The sequence below is a fragment of the Vulpes lagopus genome, chromosome 2, assembly GCF_018345385.1.
Source record: "Vulpes lagopus strain Blue_001 chromosome 2, ASM1834538v1, whole genome shotgun sequence".
In the NCBI taxonomy this organism is placed as follows: domain Eukaryota; kingdom Metazoa; phylum Chordata; class Mammalia; order Carnivora; family Canidae; genus Vulpes; species Vulpes lagopus.
In genome coordinates this window covers 96,968,188-96,991,512 of record NC_054825.1, presented here as the reverse complement: position 1 = coordinate 96,991,512, position 23,325 = coordinate 96,968,188, and the positions used below count along the sequence as shown (strand labels likewise).

General features: G+C 39.2%; 1 protein-coding gene across 2 annotated transcripts in view; it reads right to left on the bottom strand.

Annotated features, from left to right (window-relative positions):
- The window catches only part of UST (uronyl 2-sulfotransferase), a 292,405-nt gene that overhangs the window by 51,800 nt on the left and 217,280 nt on the right, over positions 1-23,325 (bottom strand). For both annotated transcript variants that reach the window (XM_041744455.1, XM_041744456.1), the window contains exon 6: positions 32-129. In XM_041744455.1, coding sequence (XP_041600389.1) covers positions 32-129 — 98 coding nt within the window. The remainder of the gene's footprint in view (positions 1-31; positions 130-23,325) is intronic.

The following is a 23,325-nucleotide window of genomic DNA, read 5'->3' as shown; positions in this document are numbered from 1 at the left end:
TAGCATGCCACAAGTCTGTTTTAGTCTTTACCTGCATCTGGGATGCTGTCCACAAAAATATGGAATGATGTAAAATAATCTGGGGTTGGAACACTCAGGATAGTTTTCAAGAATACACTCATTGATATCCTAGAAGAGAAAACACAGCAGTGAGATGTCTGGCGGTCTCTGCAGTGCTTTGTCAAATGCCATACAGGGTAAGTGAAACTGATACTTAAATTACATGGGCAAGCCTTGAGAGGATTCATAGATCTCATGACAAAACTTTCCTATTGCCTTTCTGCCTCCTGCTCCACTGGCCAGGTGCACATGTGGTCTGAGCATTTCCAGGAGTGCTTGTTCTGTTGAGTAAATTACATTTGTGTATGTCCCAGGGGCCTGACATCTTTAGCTAGATGACAAGCATCTTGACAGCACTTCTACCCAGAGTACCCATGACCCACTGTAACCCAGAAGTTCCCAGGCAACTGGTATACAGTTGGCACTTAACAAATATATGTTGAGTGAATCCAGTGTGGCCTAATTCTTAATTCATTCATTCACTTAATCAGAGATCTCTCTATAGCGAACCCTATAGAAATGTTTCCCTGAATATCCATACATCCAACAAATAATAATAGTAAGTACCTACAGCAGTAACATAAAGGACTTTGTAGATTTTGGACAGGCTATAAAATATTTTCTAATGTCTTATTAGGTTAGAGAGTGACAGGATGTTTGTATATATTCTCTCACTTTCAAAGGCAACACTTGAGATTTCCAGATTTTCTGTTTCTCTTCTTGAAGTTGAAGAGCGTGTCTCTGTTACTTCAAGAGCTTACAATGGCTTAGTGGGTGAAGAAAAAGTCTAAAAGTCAACTTTTATGAGGTGGATTGTACTGGATACCCTAGAAAAGACATGTCTGCTTCTTAAATATTTCTAAGAAGAAACAATAACCCAATTTACAAATAAACCCAACAGCTATGGATGTTTTTCCAGAGACAATACTGGCAAGTCAGGCCAAGAGGGGACGTAACTCGAAAACATGGTTGCATTGTTGATGAAGTTTATGAATCAGCTGATGCCCCATATCTGATATGATTGGGGTAGGTGGTTAGTTACTAAAAAGATTTTTAGTTCAAGTTGGAAATCACAAAAATGTACCATAAGCTTTTTTTTCCTTTTTTTTTTTCTAATTATTCTTTCCCTCTTATACTTCTTTGGTTTATACACCAATTAACTAAATTACACAATTACAATAACAATTTCAACTGGAATAAACAGATTCAGCAACAAATACTCTAGCTAAGTACTGGAGTCTCCTGTGGGAAGCAGGGCTACACAGCTCCCAGGGAAGAATATACTAGAAGCCAATGGAGTACATCTGTCCATCCAGCCATATGTTAAATGAGGGGTGATGAAGAACACTTTATTGTGTATGAAAATCCAGTAAAAATGCATGATGTTAGACCCAAAATACCTTTCTAAGAAGAATCTGACACAGAGGGGGTATATAGATCTTCCTCAATTTATGATGGGGTTACATCCTGACAAACCTTTTGTAAGTTGAAAATATGTTAAGTTAAAAATGCATTGAATACACCTAACCTACCAAACATTGCAGGTTAGCTTAGCCTACTTTAAACATGCTCAGAACATAGACATGAGCCTGGGCAAAATCATCTCACACAAAGCTTATTTCATAATAGGGTGTTAAATAGCTCACATGATTTATTGAATACTGTACTTTAAGTGAGAAACAGAATGACTGCATGGGTGCAGGATGGTTGAAGGCGTAGAAATTGACAACACCCCGGAAGGCATGGCCAACTGGGAGCTGTGGCTCACTGCTGCCCAGCATCATGAAAGAGGCTCCTCCTGAATATTGCTAGCCCAGGAAGAGATCCAAACTAAAAATTTCAAGTGCAGTTTCTACTGAACGTTTGCAGCTCTTACATCATCCTAAAGTCAAAAGATCATCTATTGAATAACGTTGAGGACCACCTGTATAAGGATATTCATTACTAGAAGATTATTACAACAAAATATGACTCAAATGTTCACTCATGGGTGGCACATTCCTACAGTGAAATACTGGGCACCTGGGAAGGAGGAGGATCTACAGGTACTGTCCTGAAAGTGTCCGTGATGAATTTTCAGACGAAAAACGCCGATTACAGGACCATATGAAGATGTAGGACACTATGAAGATAAACATATATGTTTGCATTAACACAAACATATCTAGAAGGATAAAGACGGAACTGTTGGGCAGCCCGGGTGGCTCAGCGGTTTAGCGCTGCTTTCGGCTCACGGCGTGATCCTGGAGGCCCGGGATCAAGTCCCACATCAGGCTCCCCGCATGGAGCCTGCTTCTCCCTCTGCCTGTGTCTCTGCCCACCCCCCTCTCGTGAATAAGTAAATAAAATATTAAAAAAAAAAAAAAAAAAAGACTGAACTGTTAAAAGTGGTTATTTCTGGCAGTAGGTGTGAAAGGTGGGAATACACTGAACTTTGACTTAATTCATTTCTGAAATGTTATTTTTATTATAAATGTTGTTTTATATACAATCTTAAGTAAAAATTATTTTGTATAAAGGATACTTTTATATCTTATATTTTACCTTTCTCATCAGAAAAGGGGGCTTTGCATGTTGTAAAACAAATCGAGGCTTGTGTGGGAGGATGACTGGGTTTTGCTGGAAGATGCTCTGACCTCCCTTCCTCCCTCAGAGTCCGTGTGATGTCTGGCAGCCGGCACCCCAGGGACCTGAGCCTTAGGTCAGAGGGACCCCATAACTAAGCTGCTGTCTGTGGGAGGGAGCCAGGAGCACAGGGGATCTCTGGCCAGGGCTAGGGTGATCAGAGGCAGAGGATCTATTGGCTAAGGTGGAGATTTCACACCCCAGGCCTTGAGCAAATTGAGTAGTGGTTTAGAGGGTGTTGAGAGATGTGGCCAGTACACAGTCACTGCCCTCCCCACCACTGCCGCCCTGCCTCAGAGACCTGCACTAAAGGGAGGGGCAGACAACAGAGCCTGCCAAGGCTGCCCAGAGACTCCACAGCACCTGTGCTTCTCCAGAGATCACTTTACAGTTTCCTTTGAATAAGAACTGTGTCATTATTTGTTTAGGTGGCAAGTCTACGAGAACACAGACTGTCCACAGTGTCTCCAGCACTTAGCACCCGGCCTGGAAAAAGCGGGCGTGCAATAAATATTCAGTGGATAAATGAACAAATGGTAGCAGAATAAAGCCAGGACACACAGCCATGAGTCTGTCCCCAGTGATCCTGGCCTGGAGCTTACAGGAGTGGGCAGAGGACATTAGCTGGTGGGGGTGGGAAGGGAGAGCTGAGGACATGCAGGGACAAGGCCATTTTCCTGTTGGAATCCACAAATAACCCTACAAGGTCAATTTATGGGAAGACATAAATTCCTAGTTTAAGAAATGCCGTTAGCAGTTTTTCTTTTCTTAGATCAAGGCATGTCCTGGGGGATTTGAGTTCCATTTGAGCCCATTAGAGGTTGATGAATGGTGTTGACCACAACCATCCTATGGAAATACTATGGGAGGACATAAATAAAAGATGATTCAGGTGGAAGGTCAAACGAAAGGAAGCAGAAAGTCAGCCGTGAAGACCTACACGTTGAACTGCTACAGCTTCGCCACAGTGATCAGTGACACTTCCCAGCAGCTCAGGGACGAGGGGCCTCAGGAAATCGCTTCTAGCCACTCACAGGGGCCACTCTCATTCCTGGGCCCGAGACCTTCAGTGTGTGGCCTTTCGTGTCCAGGGTAGCTGAATGGGACAGGTGTCAATGCAGCTGCTCACACAGTGTCCTGCTCTGACGGGTATCACTGATTCCTTGGGACCAATTGGGTTCTCCCTGTGTTGATGGTTTTGTTGTCGGCATTAAGGCTTCACTATCCTGTGTTGTCTTAGTCACCTTATTACACTGGAGTTCTTTTAATATATATATAATTCTTTATATATATATTCAGTTCTTTTAATACATATATAATATATATATTATTGATTTGCTCCTGTAATGAATATATATTCATTTAAATAATTATGCATTTAAATAATTATGCACATTTTTTTCTTTCCATGCAGTGCTTCTAGGATAAGGTTTTTCTAAACAACTTTAATCCTCATTGAAGATTAAAAGCTTTGCTCTAGGATGGTCATCATGGTGATGACTTTAGACAAGCTGACCCTCTTGTGCTAGCACTTGCTCTGATCTGATCATCTGCCTGGATGCTGGCATCTGCCATGGGCCCCCCACAGTGCCCTCCCCTGCTCACATCTAGCCCTCTTTTAAGATTGGGTCTGAATGTAAGACCCCGCTCTGCTCATATTCTCATGTTATTAGGTAAATGAGACATTCTCTGTAAATGAACAGCCCAGATAACTAAGGGAATCCTTTTAATTGCCAAAACTACCCCCCAAAAATAGATGGTTTCTGCTGAAATTTATTCTGAAGTATACTGTTTGAAAGAGTGTACACCTCTGCACTCTAGGGTTTTTTATTTTTTCAGATTTTTATTTATTTCTTCATGAGAGACACACACAGAGAGGCAGAGACATAGGCAAAGGGAGAAGCAGACTCCCTGCAGGGAGCCTGATGTGGGGCTCTATCCCAGGACCCCGGGATCACAACTGGAGCTGAAGGCAGACACTCAACCACTGAGCCACCTAAGCGTCCCATAGGGTTTTTGTGTATGCGTGTGTATGTGTGTGTGGAGGGGTTCATCTTCCACTTTAATCTTACAGGGAAATCGTCTTTTATTGATTTGCTCCTATAATGTTTCACAGGATGGACTATGATGAGCAACTCTCACCTTCTGAGTGCCAAGGGGGGCACTGTGGGCTCACAGGAAGGGCCACCTGCAACATCCAGACCCTATAGTCACTCCTGACTCTCTCTCACCTGACTCCATGTCCACTCAACCACCAGGCCCTGCACTGGTTTACTCATTTGCATTCTCCGCCCTGCTCCACACCCCATTCAGCACCTCTCTGGCTAGTTCTATCTCTTCCTCCTCCAGAGCCTTCTCCCTGAACGCATTCTCCCCAGCCTCAATAACTGAGCTAAAATGCACATTCATCCATGTCAGTCCCCTGTTCAAAACCTCTGAAGGATTGTTACTCCCAATACAGTGGGAATAGCAATCAGTTAGGGCACCTGTTAAAAATGCCAATTCCCTGGTCCTACTGGCAGTGTTTGATACAATAGGTTTGCTTGGGACATGGCTTCGAATTGCACTTTAAAGAACCTCTGATGATTCTGAGAAGAGGTCACACTCCATGAGCCGCCAACACTATACCATTAGGTGATTCCTTGCCTTTGCTCCTCCATCTCCCTTGCCTGGGATCTCTTTCTGCCTTCTCCCCTGGTCCCAGCAGCAGGCCCATGTTTTAAAGTACAGATTCTAAGCCATATCCCAGACAAACCTATTGTATCAAACACTCTGCAAGCAGGGCCAGGGAATTAGCATTACTGGCAGGATGAATATTAGCACATAGTCCCCCGACACTTGTCATTCAGGTCAAGGGAATGAAGGCAGCTTTGACCATGGCTCTCTTCCATCCTGGCTCTTCACTGCCAGCCACATCTGGGACAAGCTATGGTGCCGCCCAGCATGGCACATCCTCCCCACCGTCGGCTGGAAAAGTCCCCAGAGCTGGGTATGCTCCCAATATGCCCTGCTGGTAGCCAGAGGTCTGCTGTCAGTAGGACTCTGTAATGATGTCCACAAAAGGATTCCCATTCAGACCCAATCCCATTTGGTATCCCAAAATGATCTTACCTCTGACCCCTTGTGAGATCTCCTCCATGTGTCACCACTTGCTCCCTCCACATTTGGGGTTGCTCTAGAGATGAGACCCTGCCCTGGAGTAGTGAGTACTCCCTCCTCACACTCCCAGCCCTGCTTCCTTCTCCTCACCCCATCTGGCCAGGGTCCTGCAGGCCTCATGCCTGCTTCCATCTGAGACAGAGAGTTGCCTGTTTCTTTCTGTGCAGAGAACTTGACAAATGCTTCCTCTCCTGGTTTTAATTTTGGAAAGAGTGGAAGGATTGAAATCCCAGGTGGGGCAGCCCAGGTGACTCAGCAGTTTAGCGCCGCCTTCAGCCCAGGGCCTGATTCTGGAGACCCGGGATTGAGTCCTACATTGGGCTCCCTGCATGGAGCCTGCTTCTCCCTCTGCCTGTGTCTCTGCCTCTCTCTCGGGTTTCTCATGAATAAATAAATAAAATCTTAAAAAAAAAAAAAAAAAAAAAGAAATCCCAGGTGGAGTTAATCTTATCACAAAATGTGAACTTAGATACTATTCATATTTTATTTATCCTTTTATAAGACAGCACCTTGTCTAAAAACTACTGAATTGAAAAAAGATTGTTGGTGTTTTTATATAGCTCCCCACCAATAACATCAGCTTTGTTTGTATGGCCTTGAAGTTTAGAAGACAGAGTTTCTGATACTTTTAGCAGCACAAACCTTGGGAAGCCGCATGCAAAGCTCCCCAAATGAGGTAAAGGAGATTTGGGTTTTAGTCTCAGCTTTGTGATGAATTAGCTGTGTGTCTTTAGCTAAATCATACTATCCTGAGCCTCAGTTTCCCCAATCTGCATAACACAGGGCTGGACCATATAATCTCAGTCCATGAAACTGTATTCATGGCTCTGTTCCTCAAATTAACTAACTCTGAAGAACAGTTTTGTAATCGGGAGATCTAGAAAAAGTGGTAATTTTTTTTATTCCAAAGTTTATGACCTACCAAAAGCCTTTCACTCAGCATTTACCATCTAAACTCTTCACCTTTCAGGGGCACCTGGGTAGCTCAGTGGTTGAGCATCTGCCTTTGGCTCAGGTCACAATCCTGGGGTTCTGGGATCAAGTCCTGCATTGGGCCTCTTGCAGGGAGCCTGCTTATCCCTCTGCCTATATCTCTGCCTCTCTCTGTGTCTCTCATGAATAAATTTTTAAAAAATTTAAACTTTTCACCTTTCAGGGAAGGTAGAGAGAGAAAGCACTGAGGTTGGTATCAAACAGACATCAAGTCTAGCCTGTACCAAATGGTAGCTATAGAGTCTAGTCAATGTCTACCTCTTAGGGCTCAATTTTCTCATCTCTAAAATGGGGACAATAATACGCTGCATCACTGATCCTTTCCTTAGATTGAAATCATATATGCCAACTGTTTTTCCTGCCATCCAACCTTTAAGAATATTCCATAATCTTCAGCATCTCAATTCCTCTTTCCTTTGGCTTATATTTAAAAACATGATTACTGGCAATTGCAATAGTTTTAAAAATAGTGACATCAGCTAACTCATAGGAGAAAACACAGAGGAAGGAAAACAAGGAAATATGAAACATGCTATTTGTGGTAAGCCAAAATAACAAGATAATTTGATGGAAAAACAAAATGATATTATGCAATTATTTCTCATGATATCTCATTTTACTCTATACATGAAACAAGGTAATGGTACTATGATATAAAAAAGCTCTTTTTCAATGTGGATTTAACAACGATTTGGGAGCCAGTCGTCCATGCTAAGAACACAGGTACCAGGAGAAAAGTTGAATGGAAAGGAAAAGACACAGTGAAGGACAATTTGGTATGTGGGAGGTGACTGCCGGTCCAACATGGCCACGTTAGAAGTGGGACAGAGTAAATTACTGAGTGTTAGTAACCATGGTAGCAGGACCTGCATCCTTGCCCTGTAGACAGACCAAGGTAATCAGATTACAAACTTAATGCTTTAGTCAATTTAGAGAAATGGAATGGATGTGGTCTACGTTAACTTTTATTGCACCATACATTCTTCTTTGTAAGCCTTTTTAAGCCTTATAAAGAAATTTGAACCAGAACCAGAAAAGTCAAGTAAGACTTTTTAGTCAGGCTTAATGGACGTGAAAATGGCAGATGGCCAGACACCAATGTTCTTTCATTTCATGCTCATGCCAGGCATGAATTACTGATGACATACTCTTTCTAGTAGCTATGGGAAGTGTCCTTCAGAATCCTTCTCAACACAGCCATCTGGGACCAAGCAGAGCAGCACTTTGTCCCACCTGTTATCAGCACAGCATGGAATATTGGATAGTTAACATGTATGACATCTATTTTGGTGGCTTTGTGGCCCTTTTTTTTTTTTAAACTTTTATTTATTTATGATAGTCACAGAGAGAGAGAGAGAGAGAGAGGCAGAGACACAGGCGGAGGGAGAAGCAGGCTCCATGCACCGGGAGCCCGATGTGGGATTCGATCCCGGGTCTCCAGGATCGCGCCCTGGGCCAAAGGCAGGCGCCAAACCGCTGCGCCACCCAGGGATCCCCTTTGTGGCCCTTTATACCAACCACTTCTAAGTCTGTCACTGGGTTTCTAATTGCAGGATGGTAGACAAAGAAGTGTGGGTGAGTATAAGGCTACATTTATTCTAGCCAATATCCTTATTCACTGGGGGGCTCTAATCTAATGGAGCTCCTGAAACTTAAACACTTACAGACGTAGGAGACAAAACATGTTTTGAAGTCCTTCATTTGGACTCCAAGATTTTGAATTTCAAGTTTCTATTAAACTAAAGAAAATAAGTAGTCTCAGTTTTATACTGAAATCTTTTAAGATGAGGATCAATCCATTATCTAGATCAGTTTTCATTCAGTTTCAGTAGGCCCTTTTCAATTGGGTGCAACAAAATTTACTGAGTGCTCAAGATGACTTTACGCAGGGTCTGCACAAGCAGTAAGTGCTGCTTCCCAGAAATGTCTTTGCACTTCTGTTTGAACACTGTTATTAAAACAAGGAACCATGATCTTTGAGGCTAAGGAGTTTTGGTGCTTATCAGAGATATGTAGAGCACAATCACTGTGACTTCATAAAAAGCTGAAAAATTTGGGGGGCCTAACCAAATAAAAATAGCAAAATTGAGACAGAGTCAAGCTATCTGACAAAGACTTCTATTTTTATGCCAAAATATTTATCATGTATTGTTTAAAAGATCAAAAAATTATAAACTATTCAAATATATAAATTAGGTAATCTATAATGTATCTAATTGTAAAATACTTGTAGTCATTTGAAATGTTTACAAAGCATATGTAAATAGAAGAAGAATGTTTATGGGAGAAAATCAAGGTAAAAACATATGCAGTATGACTACAACTCTGTTGATTCTCCTTAAAAAAGAATAATCTCTCTATATTTTTAAAAGATTTATTTGTTTCTTTGAGAGAGAGAGAACGAGAGAGCACATGAGGGAAAGGGAAAGGGAGAGGGAGAGAAGTAGACTCTTCTAAGCACAAAGCCTGACTCAGGATTCCATCTCATGACCCTGAGATCACACCTGATGCTTAATCGACTGAGCCACCCAGCACCCCAAGTATAATCTATATTTTAAGAGTACACTAGAAGAATATAGACCAAAACATTTTTTAAAAGTTTGGGTTTGAGATGATGGAGCTACATATTTCCCCACTCCTTCTCTTTTCTAGTCTTAAAATCTAATTTCACGTACATGTGCTACTTGAACAAAACTTTAAAAGTTTTTGTCAAAGTAATACATGCATTTGTCAAAAAATGTTACAAAAAAGTTTATATGGAAAACTAAAAAAAAAAAAAAAAAGGAAAAGTAACTATCTCTTGTTTTACCACTCTGCCTCTCAGTTGTACTTGCCAGAGGTACAGTGCCATTTAACTAGATTCTATGACTTACTAGAGCTTGGTTTACTCCCTAGTTTCGCTGGAACACCTCCTCAAGTAACTTTTTGCTGTTATTATTGCTGTTTTCTAGCTTAAATCATTGCTGATAAGGAATTTGTTGTCAGTAACATTCTCAATATTTAAAGGTGATGAGAGAGAGAGAGAGACAGGGAAAGAGAGAGAGAGGATGAGAGTAAACATGGATGTACGTTAACATCTCTCTTTCTTCTTGGTGTTCTGAAATTTTGCCATGGACCTAGTATAGTGCTAAACACTTAGTAGGGCCTTTTTAAAAAGTAGGCTCCATGCCCAGCCTGGAGCCCAAGGTAGGGCTTGAACTCACAACCCTGAGATCAAGATCTGTAGTAGGGCCTTTTAGTCTGGAGCTTCATGTGTTTCAGGCTTGAGATATTATTTTGTAGTGTGAGTGTGTGTGTATAGATAATATTCTCTGCCTTTTAGCCCTCTATTCTGTAATTTTAGGTGTCTTTATTGTTGGATTTGGGACCCTGACTGATCCAGTAGGTGACTCTTATTCTTTTATTTCTTCTTATTCTTTGTCTTTTGTTTTTCTTCAAGGAAATATCCTTTACTTTATCTTCCATATTCTTCTATTGAATTTTTTGTTACAACAATCGTATTTTCATGTCTAAGATTTCTTTCTTGATACTCCTTGATTTTCTTTGTATGGCATTCTGCTCTTTTTATGGATGTAATATTTTCTCGAATCTCTCTGGGGAAACAAAGTAGAGCTCTCTTTTAAAACTCTTCTTTTTCCTGAAGTTTCTGTTTCCTCTAAGGTTATAGTTTCTGCTTATCTTAGCTTCTCTCTTTAACGGTGTAGCCTTTTCTAAAATACCTATGGAGCTTTACTTGTCCTATGAGTATTTAATAATGAGTCAGTAAAAACTTATGGAGAACTGTGCTGACATTGGTAGGGTTTGTCAATCAGTGGGTTTCACCATTTTGCTAAATTTTGTTAATTGCCAGATGGGAATAGGGTAGTCTTTTCTCTGGGGACATTCACATTTTGGGGGACACATTTCACCTGGGACACAGCTGCTGGACTTTCCCAGGTGAGCACAGGGAAAGGTTACTCTTTCACAGAGATCTCCAGTCAATCCCTGGTGTCTGCCTCTTGCCTTAACAGCCACCCTCCATTGTGCCTGGCATTTCCACACACGTGCCCAAAATTCAGGCAGACTGGATTCTTCTTCAGCTGTTTTTCCTCTGAATGTACTCCTGGCTGTGGCCTCCTTGGCCCCATTTTATTAATTACCCACATTCTATTTCCTCTCCTCAGCATCTGCTCAATTGTTTTATCCTCCTGTTCTCACTGTTGTGTGTCTGACCTTTTAAAATTCTCCAATCGTTATCTTTTTTTTTTTTTTTAAAGATTTTATTTATTTATTCATGAGGGAAACAGAGAGAGGCAGAGACATAGGCAGAAGGAGAAGCAGCCTCCCCATGGGAAGCCTGATGTGTGACTTGATCCCAGGACCCCGGGATCATGACCTGAGCCAAAGACAGAAGCTTAACCACTGAGCCACCCAGGTGCCCCCCCTCCCCTTATCATCTTCTTAATGAGGTCCTGGGAGAGAATTAAATGCTGTGATCCACTGTCTTCTTGAACTGAAAAGCACAAGAAGGGCTAGTTTCCCCAGCCCTAAGAACACACACTTTACTAATGCACAGATGAAGAAACTGAAATAAAATATACAAAAAAGAAAACTCAAAAAAAAAAAAGAAGAAAACTCAACTTCAGATATATAATGCCTCAGAAATACAGATTTTAAGACCCTGTTACTTCAAGATACCATGTTTTGATTCAAATATCAATGCAACATTTTTACGTTAAAATGCCCATAAATATTAAACATGCTTTATTTTTGCAACATCAGTTCCTGCCTTTGTGGAAGATTTCTCTTTTTCTCCCTCAAGCCTATGGCAAATTGACAGAAAAGTCTCCTCTCCCTAAATAAAGTAACCCATTGACTGCACAGCAAGGAACCCTAACCAGCATAAATGTTATTGTGCTGTCAGTTTATGGTGTCTCATAAAGAAATCAAGATGCAAATTTAAACAGAAGTTTGTAGATTAGGGCAACATGCATAGACATAGACTCAATAAATGGCTCTGGGCTCTCTCTGCACCTTAAAAAGGAAAATTACAAATAATAATACAAGAAAGCAGCAGTGAGGGAGCATCTGGGCTCTGGCCTTTCAGGCTCCTCTGCTCTTTAGGACTGGGGAAAGATTGGCATCTCTTTCTGACAGCCAGGAAAAATCTTCCTGTTTCAAATGTGGAAGTCTGGAATGCCATCTTAACCACTTTCTAAAATGTTTACAAAAATACCAGTTGAATGCATGAAATTAATCATAATTTGTGATAAAATTCCAGGTGGAAGGGATAATTCATCTATTCTCAGCAGGGACTTGAAGTTCTAACAATCGCTCAGAGAGGACTGTAGGGTAATAGTTAAAGGGTAATAGTCAAAGGGGCTATGGCAGACAGGAGCCAGCAGACAGTGAATGCTGATCAATTATTATCAGGTGGTCCCCAAATTTCATGGGCCATGGTGGGGTCAGTTGAGCCTATCCTCTTAGATCTGTGGCAACAATCAGGTTCAGACAGGAAGCTGAGCCAGCCACAATGCCACAAAGGATCATAGCCAACCTCAGGTCTGTGATCTCTCTTCCAATAGTTCACCTTACTGGGTGTGATCATGTTTGTGGGAAACTTACCATAGCTGTTTTCCCCTGTCCCCTTGAGTACCTTTCACTTCTCCATAGGTTCCCAGTGCTGTCAAGCCCTCTCTGGCTTCCTCCTCTGACTCCTACCCATCTGAAATGGCTCTCAGCTCAGAGTTTAGTGGAAATGATCTCATAAATTAATGCACACAGAGGTATAAATAAGTGATCGAGCTTAATGTGCTTCCCAGAAATATTTGCATTGTAATAGGGGACAGTCATTTAGCCCGAAGAATTAAGGTTGTAATGGTGAGGAAGGGAGAAGAGGGGAACAAAGGGGAGAGGAGAGGGGATCGACATTTATTGAACATCTACCACTTTATTCAGTGAAAGGTTGTGGAATGAATGAGAAAGCACTAGAGACTTTATTTATTTATCTTATCAAATGAACGAAGTCCAGAGGCCACTGTCAACTTGGTGAGAAGTGGGGGATTTTTTTTTTTAAATGGGGACTATATATGCTGAGCATGCTATAAACCACACTTGTCTTAGGTTGTGTTTGTCTACTCTGAAGGCTCACCAGAAGTCACCTTGAATTTCTGTGAAATTCTGAATTTTTCTCCAGCTCCTGGAGCCTTCTTCTATAGCCAAGGTCACTCAATCCTCTCCAATCCTATGGCTAATCCTGGGCCTCAAAAGGAGGGATTTAAGGAATTCCAGTAAAAATAAACATTGAGGTATATGTAGGGTGCATGGTAGGGGGAGGTACAGATGAGCAGGGCTCTAGGATCCCCAACCCTACTCAAACCAGAGAAGCTGTGTTTTGCCTAGGTTTATATATTGGGTCTTATATAAGATTTCATTTGATAAGAAGGTTCTAAATCTGAAAAATCATTGCTTTAGGGAAGCACACAGAGACTTAAGATATTGCAACAACTACCATAATCCTATTCCTGGGCTCCAGTCTGACCACTGCACTCCTTCCTTATCTCCAAGGACAGGTTCACTCAGTTATCCACTGCTGGTAACTGAAGCCATGTTTTGCTGCCTGTGTCTGAGCCTGTCTTGGTAGCTTCTTTTATAACCTTGGTTCCTCTAGAGTCTAGAAGAGTGTGCTCTGACTTGCTTTTCCTAGGTAGCCCTTCCTAGGGAAGAGAGTCTTATTTCTGAATATCAGGTCTGTCATAAGACTTTGTTAGGAGTGTGAGCTTCTAACAGCATACATAAATGGGGGCCATTTACTGGGGCCCCACTGGCACTTCATTGTGTCACAACTGTTTTATTTTGCCCACTGTCACTTTAGGTTCTGAATATTGGACTGATCATGCTCCAATGTGGGCATCAGCCTCTTGTGTCTCACCTCATCACATTCCCCCTCTCTTTGCCTATGTAAGCAAGTGATTCTTAAGGGTCCAGGAAATCTGATCTCATTAACTGGGTCATGATGGCTTGGGTCCTAAGATTAAGGAGTACCTTGTGGAAAACAAAATAAGAGAAAACATTTTCCTTCTTCCCCTCCTTTCTCCCTGCACCTACCACTTTAGAGAAAGAGACAACTACCAAACCGATGTGAATAAAGGAAGAATAGGTTTCTTGTGTACTACTGTTAAATACTACATAGCATCTATACTCAAAATACCAAAAAATGGCACTTGATGGGATGAGCACTGGGTGTTATTCTATATGTTGGCAAATTGAACACCAATAAAAAATAAATTTATATAAAAAAACACGTGGCATCTTCTATTTAAAAGGTTTTAAAATTTATTGTAATTTTGGTCTATCATGTCAATATCAAGCACTTCCAGCAAAACTGGTCAATTTCCTGGCCATTTTGGTCTTTATTATCCATTGTGGATGAATAAGCCCCTTTGAGCCTATAAAAACCTGGGACATCAACCAGGCCTTCAAGGAGGGCACACTGCATACAGGTGGGGTGCTGGGCAGGCTTCTTGAACACAACTTTCTGAACTTTCTGAAAGCCACACCTGCTGAGGCCCATGCTGTTCCAGGCTTCAGGGCAGGAAAAGCTGCCAACTATGCTGAATTTTGCCAGATTGTGTGGTTTTTTTTTATTAGGTGGATAAATGTCTACAGATTCTCGTGTAAAAACACTGGGCTCAACCCAGTTTTGTACAAACATTTTCAAAACTAAAAGTGGAATACATTATCAGGCACTAGTCCCCATAATTATAGTTTTTTTGGCTAACAATCATTTTCCTTCTTTCTGGAATATTTGCACAAAGAATGCCTTTAGGCAGAGGTTAGCGCTAGTAGGACTTGCTTAAGAAACCACTGGACACCCTAAATCTTATACAAGTGGGACATTTTGAGAATCCCATCTTGACAAAAAATGGAGGACATGAATTTTATGGAACGATAAATTAAGAGAGTTGAGTCCAATGATTAGTTGAAGGAACACTGAGGAATACAGAGGTGGGTTATCATTTCCTTAATGCTATATGGTTAGAAATGAGACACAAGATACACTTAACCAGGAATTCTAATTTAAATTTTCCACTAGAAAGTTCTTGTATAGTTTACGTCTATACTGCTACAATATGGCCTAATGCAATTTGATCTCAGAGATTCTTAATTTGGGATAGTTCAAAATTGGTTGTTCATGGTGTTTCAACAATTCAAGTTCAAACAGTCAATAGACCAATGCCAAGATTCTTTAATTACAATATGAATGAAGGCATCTACTATTTTTAAAGTATCATGTTAAGTACTCTGGCCGCAAATAGCTGACAATTAATTGTGGCTGTCTTCCTTTATTTGTATTTCATGTCATCTTACTAACATTTATGTGGAATTTCTTCTTTAGTAGTTGGTTCCCTTTATTTGTAGGTGATATCTCTTTTCATTAACACTTTTGCCTTATATTAAAATTTGTCTTATGTCATAAATTTCTTTTAGTATTTAAATGGTGACCTTCCTCATCCCATTATTTTGAGCCTGTTATCAAAAGATGAATCCCTGTTTTTAATGTATAAATTTAACCATTTGCCTCTACTGTGATTATTGATATATTTGGATTTACTTCTACATCTTCCCTTGTGTAAAAAGGATAGTAAAAAAAAGAATAGTAAAAGAAAAAAATAGAAAAGTGGAGAAAAGAATAGAAAAAAATTACTATCCTTTTTCTCCACTTTTTCTCTTTTCATGTCTTCTGTTGGTTTAATAAAAATTTTAAAATAACACCCCTGCCTTTCCTCTATTGCTTTAGAATTAAAGATTGTATTTCTATTGTTTTCATGGTTACCTTTACATTTGTAATATTCTAGGAATTTTTTTCCTAAATATATGGTTCTGACAGCTTTACAAACAACAACAATGAACTTAAAATACTTTCATTACTTGGGAGATTTTGAGGAAGGGTGCAGAATTTTAAAAATTCATTCATCTATGGATGGGTATATCATTTAAAGATTTTAAGATTTTAAGAAAGATGAGCAATCTTCTCATAAGATAAATTCTTATCATTTAAAGAAAGATAAGTAATCATTTAAAAATTTTAACATTCAAATTTGAAAAATTTTTTCTAATAAAGTCTGAAGAAGAAATTTTTTCCCCAAGTCTGGTTTATGACATTCCTTTGGGCAGAACTCCTATCCCCTAGCACGGAGCATGGCCTAAGACAGTCATGAGACCACAGCTGCTGCTTAGGGACTCAACTGCCCTCCCAGTGCTGTTGCTGGGCAGGCTGGGGGCACTGATGTCAGTCCTACCACCTCCCATATCTGCAAAGTCTGAAGTAATTAATTTTTTAAAAACTTTCATCTTAGCACTTTTAATAATCCATGAAACACCACACACCAAATCTTATTAATGCATCTAATTCAACATCTTTTTTAACACACTCAAAAAACTTGTAGCACTTAAAAAAAAACCAACAAGCTTTTTTTTTTTTTTTTTTTGAATGTTAGCATTCAACTCATTTTACCATCTTTTAATCAATGGCTATTTTCATTGTTGTTTCTTGTACCTACACCTTCCCTACTTTTCCTTATAATCCATCTTGTAATAGTGTTTTTAATGAAGTCAGTAAGTGGTAAACTACCTCCCTAGGTTAAAAAAAAAATCTGGAGAGTGATTATGTAGCTGGGTATAAAATTCTACTTGACAATTACTTTCCCTCAGCACTTTGGAGGTATTACTCTATATTTGGTGGCTATTATTGCTGGTGAAAAATCTGCTATCAGCTTAATTACAGTTCCTTCATTGGTCATTTGGCTTTCTACTTTTTCCTTAATATCCTCTAGTTTCACTCTAAAATATTTGGGTGTAAATTTAATTTTATTTATGCTGGTCAGTACTTGTGAAGTACTGAAGTTTGAAGAATCACATCTTTAATTTTAGAATATCCTACCCTTCAATTGCTTCAAATATTTCTTACCTACCATGTCATCACTCTCTTTTTCTGGAAATCGTATTGAATGACTATTGGAACATTACAATCTCTTTTCCATTCCTTAATTGTTCCTTATCTGCCTACCTATCTACCTACCTATCCATCTATTTATCATCTGTCTGTTCATCTATCAGTCTTTATTTCTCTGAATTGCATTTTTTGGTTAATTCCTCTTGCCAACTTTTTAATTCATGAATTTTCTCTTTAATTCTACTCAGTTTAAAGTTTGTTTCACTTCTTACATTTTTATTTTAATGAACATATTTTCAAGATTTATAATTAACTCCTTTTTAATATTCTCATGTTTTTGTTTTATAATTTTGGTGTATAATTTTTCCGTTCTTTTTTAATGGCAGTTATTCATCCTTTTATCTTTTCAAAAATCCCAGGCATACTTATTTTAAAGTCTTTGTCAGATTGTTCCTTAAAGCCATCTAGAGTGAAGTCATGTTCCAATAGTAGATTTTGCTGCCTGTATTTTTTGGTATTAGATTTTCTTTCATGTCCTCAAGATGCCTGGCCTGAAGGCTCATTTTGTTTTTTCTTAAATCAGTTTTATTTTATTTTATTTTTACTTTCCTGAAGGCTCATTTTGAATGGGAGTTTCATTCTCATTCTTGTTCTTTCATTCCCCTCCCTTCCTCTTCTCCCTGTGTCTCTTCTTTCCCCCCTCCTTATTTTTGTCCTTCTCTAGTGGTTTTGTAGTTACTACCATCTGATCTCCTGAGCACTTAGCCCAGAACCAGGTCATGGTTGTATTTCTCATCCTATGGAAACAATGGGACTATTACAGATCTGGTTACCAAGTAGAAAGAATTTGGTTCACTTCCTACTTGTGAGGCTATGGCTTTGTTTTCCCACTTCTCTTTGTCTATAAACTATTAACAAGGTCATAGTTCCAGCAACAGATCAGCAAGTCATTTTGTTAACTTCCTCTGCTTGGAATAAGGGGAACTGTGGCTCCCCACCGTAGGCCCTAGCTTAAAGCTCTGAACTTTGCTCTGGTCCCATCTTAACAGGGAGTGCATTTAGTCACCTTTACTTTTCAGAAGTCCAATTTCTGGCTGTCACTGCCTGATTTTGGACCAGAGCCCAGCTGGCTTGCCGCTTCACCACTGCTTATTACTCTGGTATTACTCCACACATGCTCTTCTTATTCTCTAGCCTGGTAAATCCTTTGGATTTTCTTTTTTTAACATTCTATCATTGCTATGTGTTTGAGGCCAAGGGCTGTGAAATAATTCTGCCATCTTGATTAGGGGTCCAGTATAGGCTATTCATTTTTTTTCCCCTACAGGGAAGTCTACCAGAAAGAATAATGAATACAGAGATGTGGGCAATCTCAAGTATGGGAAGTGCAACTTGTTAAGTCAGAGATAAGAAGCTTGGTAAAATGTCAAGTCGTGCCAAAGGAAGATCACATGTTTATTGAAATGTGGTAATTTCTGCTTCATAAAGATGTCAGAGAGCATAGGGCAATGCAGCTTCAGCAAGACATCAAACAGTGTGATTTCCAATGAGTCTTCTTACAGACCTTGTAAGACATTAATATACTGCAGTAGTGACTTTATTATTAATCCTGAATTACTTTTAATCTTTTAATCACTTCAAGTGTTGCAAAAGTTCCAATATTTGAAGTATGCCATGAATGCAGAAAAGATATAATCTTTGTTCTATATTTATTTATTAGTAGTATAGAGACTCTAAACTTGTGGAAGAAAAGTTTCATGATTTCTCTCTGTATTATGGTACCCACCCAGGGCCAGGCAGGTGCTTTCTTATAGCTCATAAAGGTGCCTTTGAAGATAATGAAATTTTAATTTGAATTGTGCTATGCCCAGCAAATCACCATGGGAAACTTATAAAAGCTTTCAGAAGATGGTACTGTTTTTCAATAAACAACAACGTAAAAAGAAATTCACCAAAAGGGTGAAATCCAGAATGCAAGTACTAATGCATCTTAAACAAAAAGTGCTTAAATGGTATTGTAAAGATACATCATTATGGATACTTTTTTCAGTAGACATCTGCATAAATGACTGCCATTCAATAACCTACAATCCTCCTCCCTGCTAGAAGAAGTACATTCCAGATGTGGGCTCCCCCAATAATGACTTACCAATTTTGCGATTCTAGTTTCCAATGCCTGGAAAGAGCCATTTGGGTGGATCTTTGGCATCAGCAGCTCTGCTATGAACCCTGGAAATGTTCTTTTGGTGAACCAGGCACACACTGGCCCTCTGAGCCCAGGGCTCAGCCCAGGGCATTCAGCCCAGTGCATGGATGGCAGCAGCCCTTTCAGAAGGAGGCTATGCTGATTATATTTGGAAGCATACAGTCAATGAGACTATCTGTCCTACTAATATGACTAATGTTGAGGTGCTAATCAAACCCTTAAAATAAATAGGAGGTCTCGTTTATGGAGAGATCCACCCCATCCCTCCTACTAGCCATATAGAAAATGGACACGTCATCATTCTGAGGGTTTTCTGCAGGTCTATCATATCATTTCAATGGATTGCCAGTGAAATCCTATTGGATCTACAATTTTACCATGCTAGGTCTTAATAAAATCATACGAATGCATTTTAACTTTTGACTGCTCTTTAACACCAGAAGCAAAAGATGGTGGCAAAACACAGGCCAGAGATCAGCAGAACCACTACAGATTTTACCTAAAAGTTGAATTATGAAGTGAAGAGAAACAAATTATTCACTTCAAATCTGTCCATTTGACCTTGTCAAAAGAAGCCCTAGGGATAAGCTTAAGTCTCAACACTGTTTAGTATTTCCTAGAGGCCACACTGAGCAGGAAACTCAGGCTCACACAGATCTCAACCAGCATGAAACTTTGTGAGTGTAAGAATGGCAAGAATCTCTGAGACCAAGCATGTTCTTCAAGGATTTTATACCATAAAAAATTATTTATGACCTATTTGGGCCACACAAGTTTCTAAAAACCACAGAAACTGTCTTAACTTCGCAGAATTTGGATGACTTTGCCTTCCCAGCTGAAGAGCTTCAGAATTCCTTTTTCTTTCTTTCACATCCAGTGGTCTAATTGTTTTGGCCTCAGACACCAAAACAAACCGCAGAAGTCACACTTTAAACTTCTGGTTACCCGGGGCACAAACAGCATGTTTGTGCATTTTTTTTAGGGCCAACAGTCTCTTCTTTTGTGGCCCCAGAGTCCCAACTCAGGATTCCAGGGCAGGCTTAATAGGAGAAACTGAATTTATGCACCAAACATGGGAGCACCCAGACTCAGAAAATAACTAATGACATAGAGGAACTAATAGATAATAATAAAATAATAGTAGGGGACTCCACTTATATTAATGGACAGATCATCTAAACAGAAAATAAGCAAGGAGACATGGCTTGAATGACATACAGGACCAAATGGACTTAACAGATAGATATATTCAGAACATTCCATCCTAAAACATCAGAATACTTACTCTTTTCAAGTGCAGATGAAATGTTCTCCAAAATATATCACATATTAGGTCACAAAACAGGCCTCAACAAATACAGAGAGATTAAAATCATACCATGCATCTTTTCTGACCACACTATGAAATCAGAAGTCAACCCCAAGAAAACATATGGGAAGGCCACAAATATGCGGAGGTTAAGCAATATGCTACTAAACAGTGGAAGGGTCAACCGGGAAATTAGGAAAAAATTTAAAAGTACATGGAAACAAATGACAATGAAAACACAACAGTTCCAAACTTTTTGGATATAACAAGAGTGGTCCTAAAAGGAAAATTTATAGCAACACAGGCCAACCTGGAGAAACAAGAAAAATCTCAAATGAACAACCTAACCTTACACTTAAAGTTTGTAGAAAAAGAACAAATGAAGCCTAAAGCCAGCAGAAGGAAGGAAATAACAAAGATTAGAGCAGAAATAAATGATCTAGAAACTGAAAAAACAGTAGAACAGATCAATGAAACCAGAAGCTGGTACTTTGAAAAAATTAGGAAAATTGATAAACCTCTAGACAGATTTATGAAAAAGAAGAGAGGAAGGACCCAAATAAATAAAATCACAAATGAGAGAGGAGAAATCACCACCATCACCACAGAAATACAAACAACTATGAAAATATTATGAAAAACTATATGCCAACAAATTGGACAACCTGGAAAAAATGGATAAATTTCTAGAAGCATAAATTACCAAAACTGAAACAGGATGAAATAGAAAACTTGAATAGACCAAAAACTGGCAAAGAAATTGAATCAGTAATAATAATAATAATAATAATAATAATAATAATAATAAACTCCCAAGAAACAAAAGTCCAGGATCAGATAGTTTCACAGGTGAATTCTACCAAACATTTAAAGAAGAGTTCATACCTATTCTTCTCAAATTATTCCAAAAAATAGAAAAGGAAGGAAAACTTCTAAATTCATTCTAGGATGTCAGTATTACCTTGACTAAAACCAGATAAAGGCACCATGAAAAAGAGAGCTATAGGCCAATATCCCTGATGAACACAGATAAAAAATTCTCAATAATTTAGCAAACTAAATCCAACAATACATTACAATAACTCACCATGATCAAGTGGGATTTATTCCTGGGTTGCAAGGGTGGTTCAATATTTGCAAACCAATCAATGTGATACACCAATAAAAGAAAAGATAAGAACCATATGATTATTTCAATAGATGCTGAAAGCATTTGACAAAGTACAACATCTATTCATCATAAAAAATCTCAAAGTAAGTTTAGAGGGAGCATACTTCAACATAATAAAGGCCATATATGAAAAACCCACAGCCAATATCATCCTAAATGGGGAAAAACTGAAAGCTTTTCCTCTACAGTCAGGAACAAGACAGGAATTTGACAGAGCTAGAACAAACACTTGTAAAATTTGCATGGAATCATCAAAGACCCCAAATAGCCAAAACAATCTTGAAGAAGAAAAATAAAGCTGGAGGCATCTCAATTCTAGACTTCAAGGTATATAACAATGCTATAGTAATCAAGATAGTAGTACTGGCACAAAAATTGATACACAGATCAATGGAACAGAATAGAAAACCCAGAAATAAGTCAACAATTATGTAGTCAATTATTGGCAAAGCAAGAAAGAATATCCAGTGGGAAAAAGACAATCTTTTCAATTGGATAGCTACATGCAAAAGAATGAACCTGGACCACTTTCTTACACCATATGCAAAAATAAATTCAACGTGGATAAAAGACCTAAATTTGAGATCTGAAACCATAAAAATCCTAGATGAGAACACAGGCAGTAACTTCTTTAACAATGGCTGTAGCAACTTCTTTCTAGATATGTCTCCTGAAGCAAAGGAAACAAAATCAAACTATTGGGACTTCATCAAAATAAAAAGCTTCTGTATAGCAAAGGAAGCAATCAACAAAAATAACAAGTAACCTACAGAACGGGAGAAGATATTTGAAAATGACATATCTGATATAGGGTTAGCATCCAAAATATATAAAGAACTTCTAGAACTCAACACCAAAAAAAAATCATGCAATTAAAAAATAGGCAGAAGATATGAATAGATATTTTTCCAAAGAAGACATACAGATGGCCAACAAATACATGAAAAGATGCTCAACATCACTTATCGGGGAAATGCAAATCAAAACCACAATGAGATACCACTTCACACCTGTCAGAATGGCTAAAATCAACAACACAAGAAACAACAGGTGTTGGTGAGGATGTGGAGAAAGGGGAAACCTCTTGGACTATTGGTAGAAATGTAAACTGGTGCAGCCACTCTGGAAGACTATATGGAGGTTCCTTAAGAAGTTAAAAATAGAACTATCCTACAATCTAGCAATTACACTGCCAAGTATTTACCCAAAGAATACAAAAACACTAATTCAAAGGTATACATGTTCCACAACATTTATTGCAGTATTGTTTACAATAGCCAAGATATGGAAACAGCCCAAGTGCCCGTTTATTGAAGAATGGATAAAGAAGATGTGTAAATATATACAGTGGTTACTCAGTCATAAGAAAGAATGAAATCTTGCCAGTTTCAATGACATGGCTGGAGCTAATAAGTCAGTCAGAGAAAGACAAAATCATATGACTTCATTCATGTGTGGAATTTAAGAAACAAAACAAATGAGCAAATGGAAAAAAGGAAGAGACACAGAGAGACACACACACACAAATCAAGAAACAGACTCAATTCTAGCTTGTTATCAGGGTGGGGAGGGGCGGGGTGGGTGAAGGGATGAGGTAAATAGTGATGGGCATTAAGGAGGGCACTCGGGCAGCCCGGATGGCTCAGCGGTTTAAGCGCCGCCTTCAGCCCAGGGTGTGATCCTGGAGACCCGGGATCGAGTCCCACATCGGGCTCCCTGCATGGAGCCTGCTTCTCCCTCTGCCTGTGTTTCTGCCTCTCTCTCTGTGTCTCTCATGAATAAATAAAATCTTAAAAAAAAAAAAATTAAGGAGGGCACTCGCTGTGATGAGCATTTGGTAATGTACAGAAGTGTTGAATTACTATTTT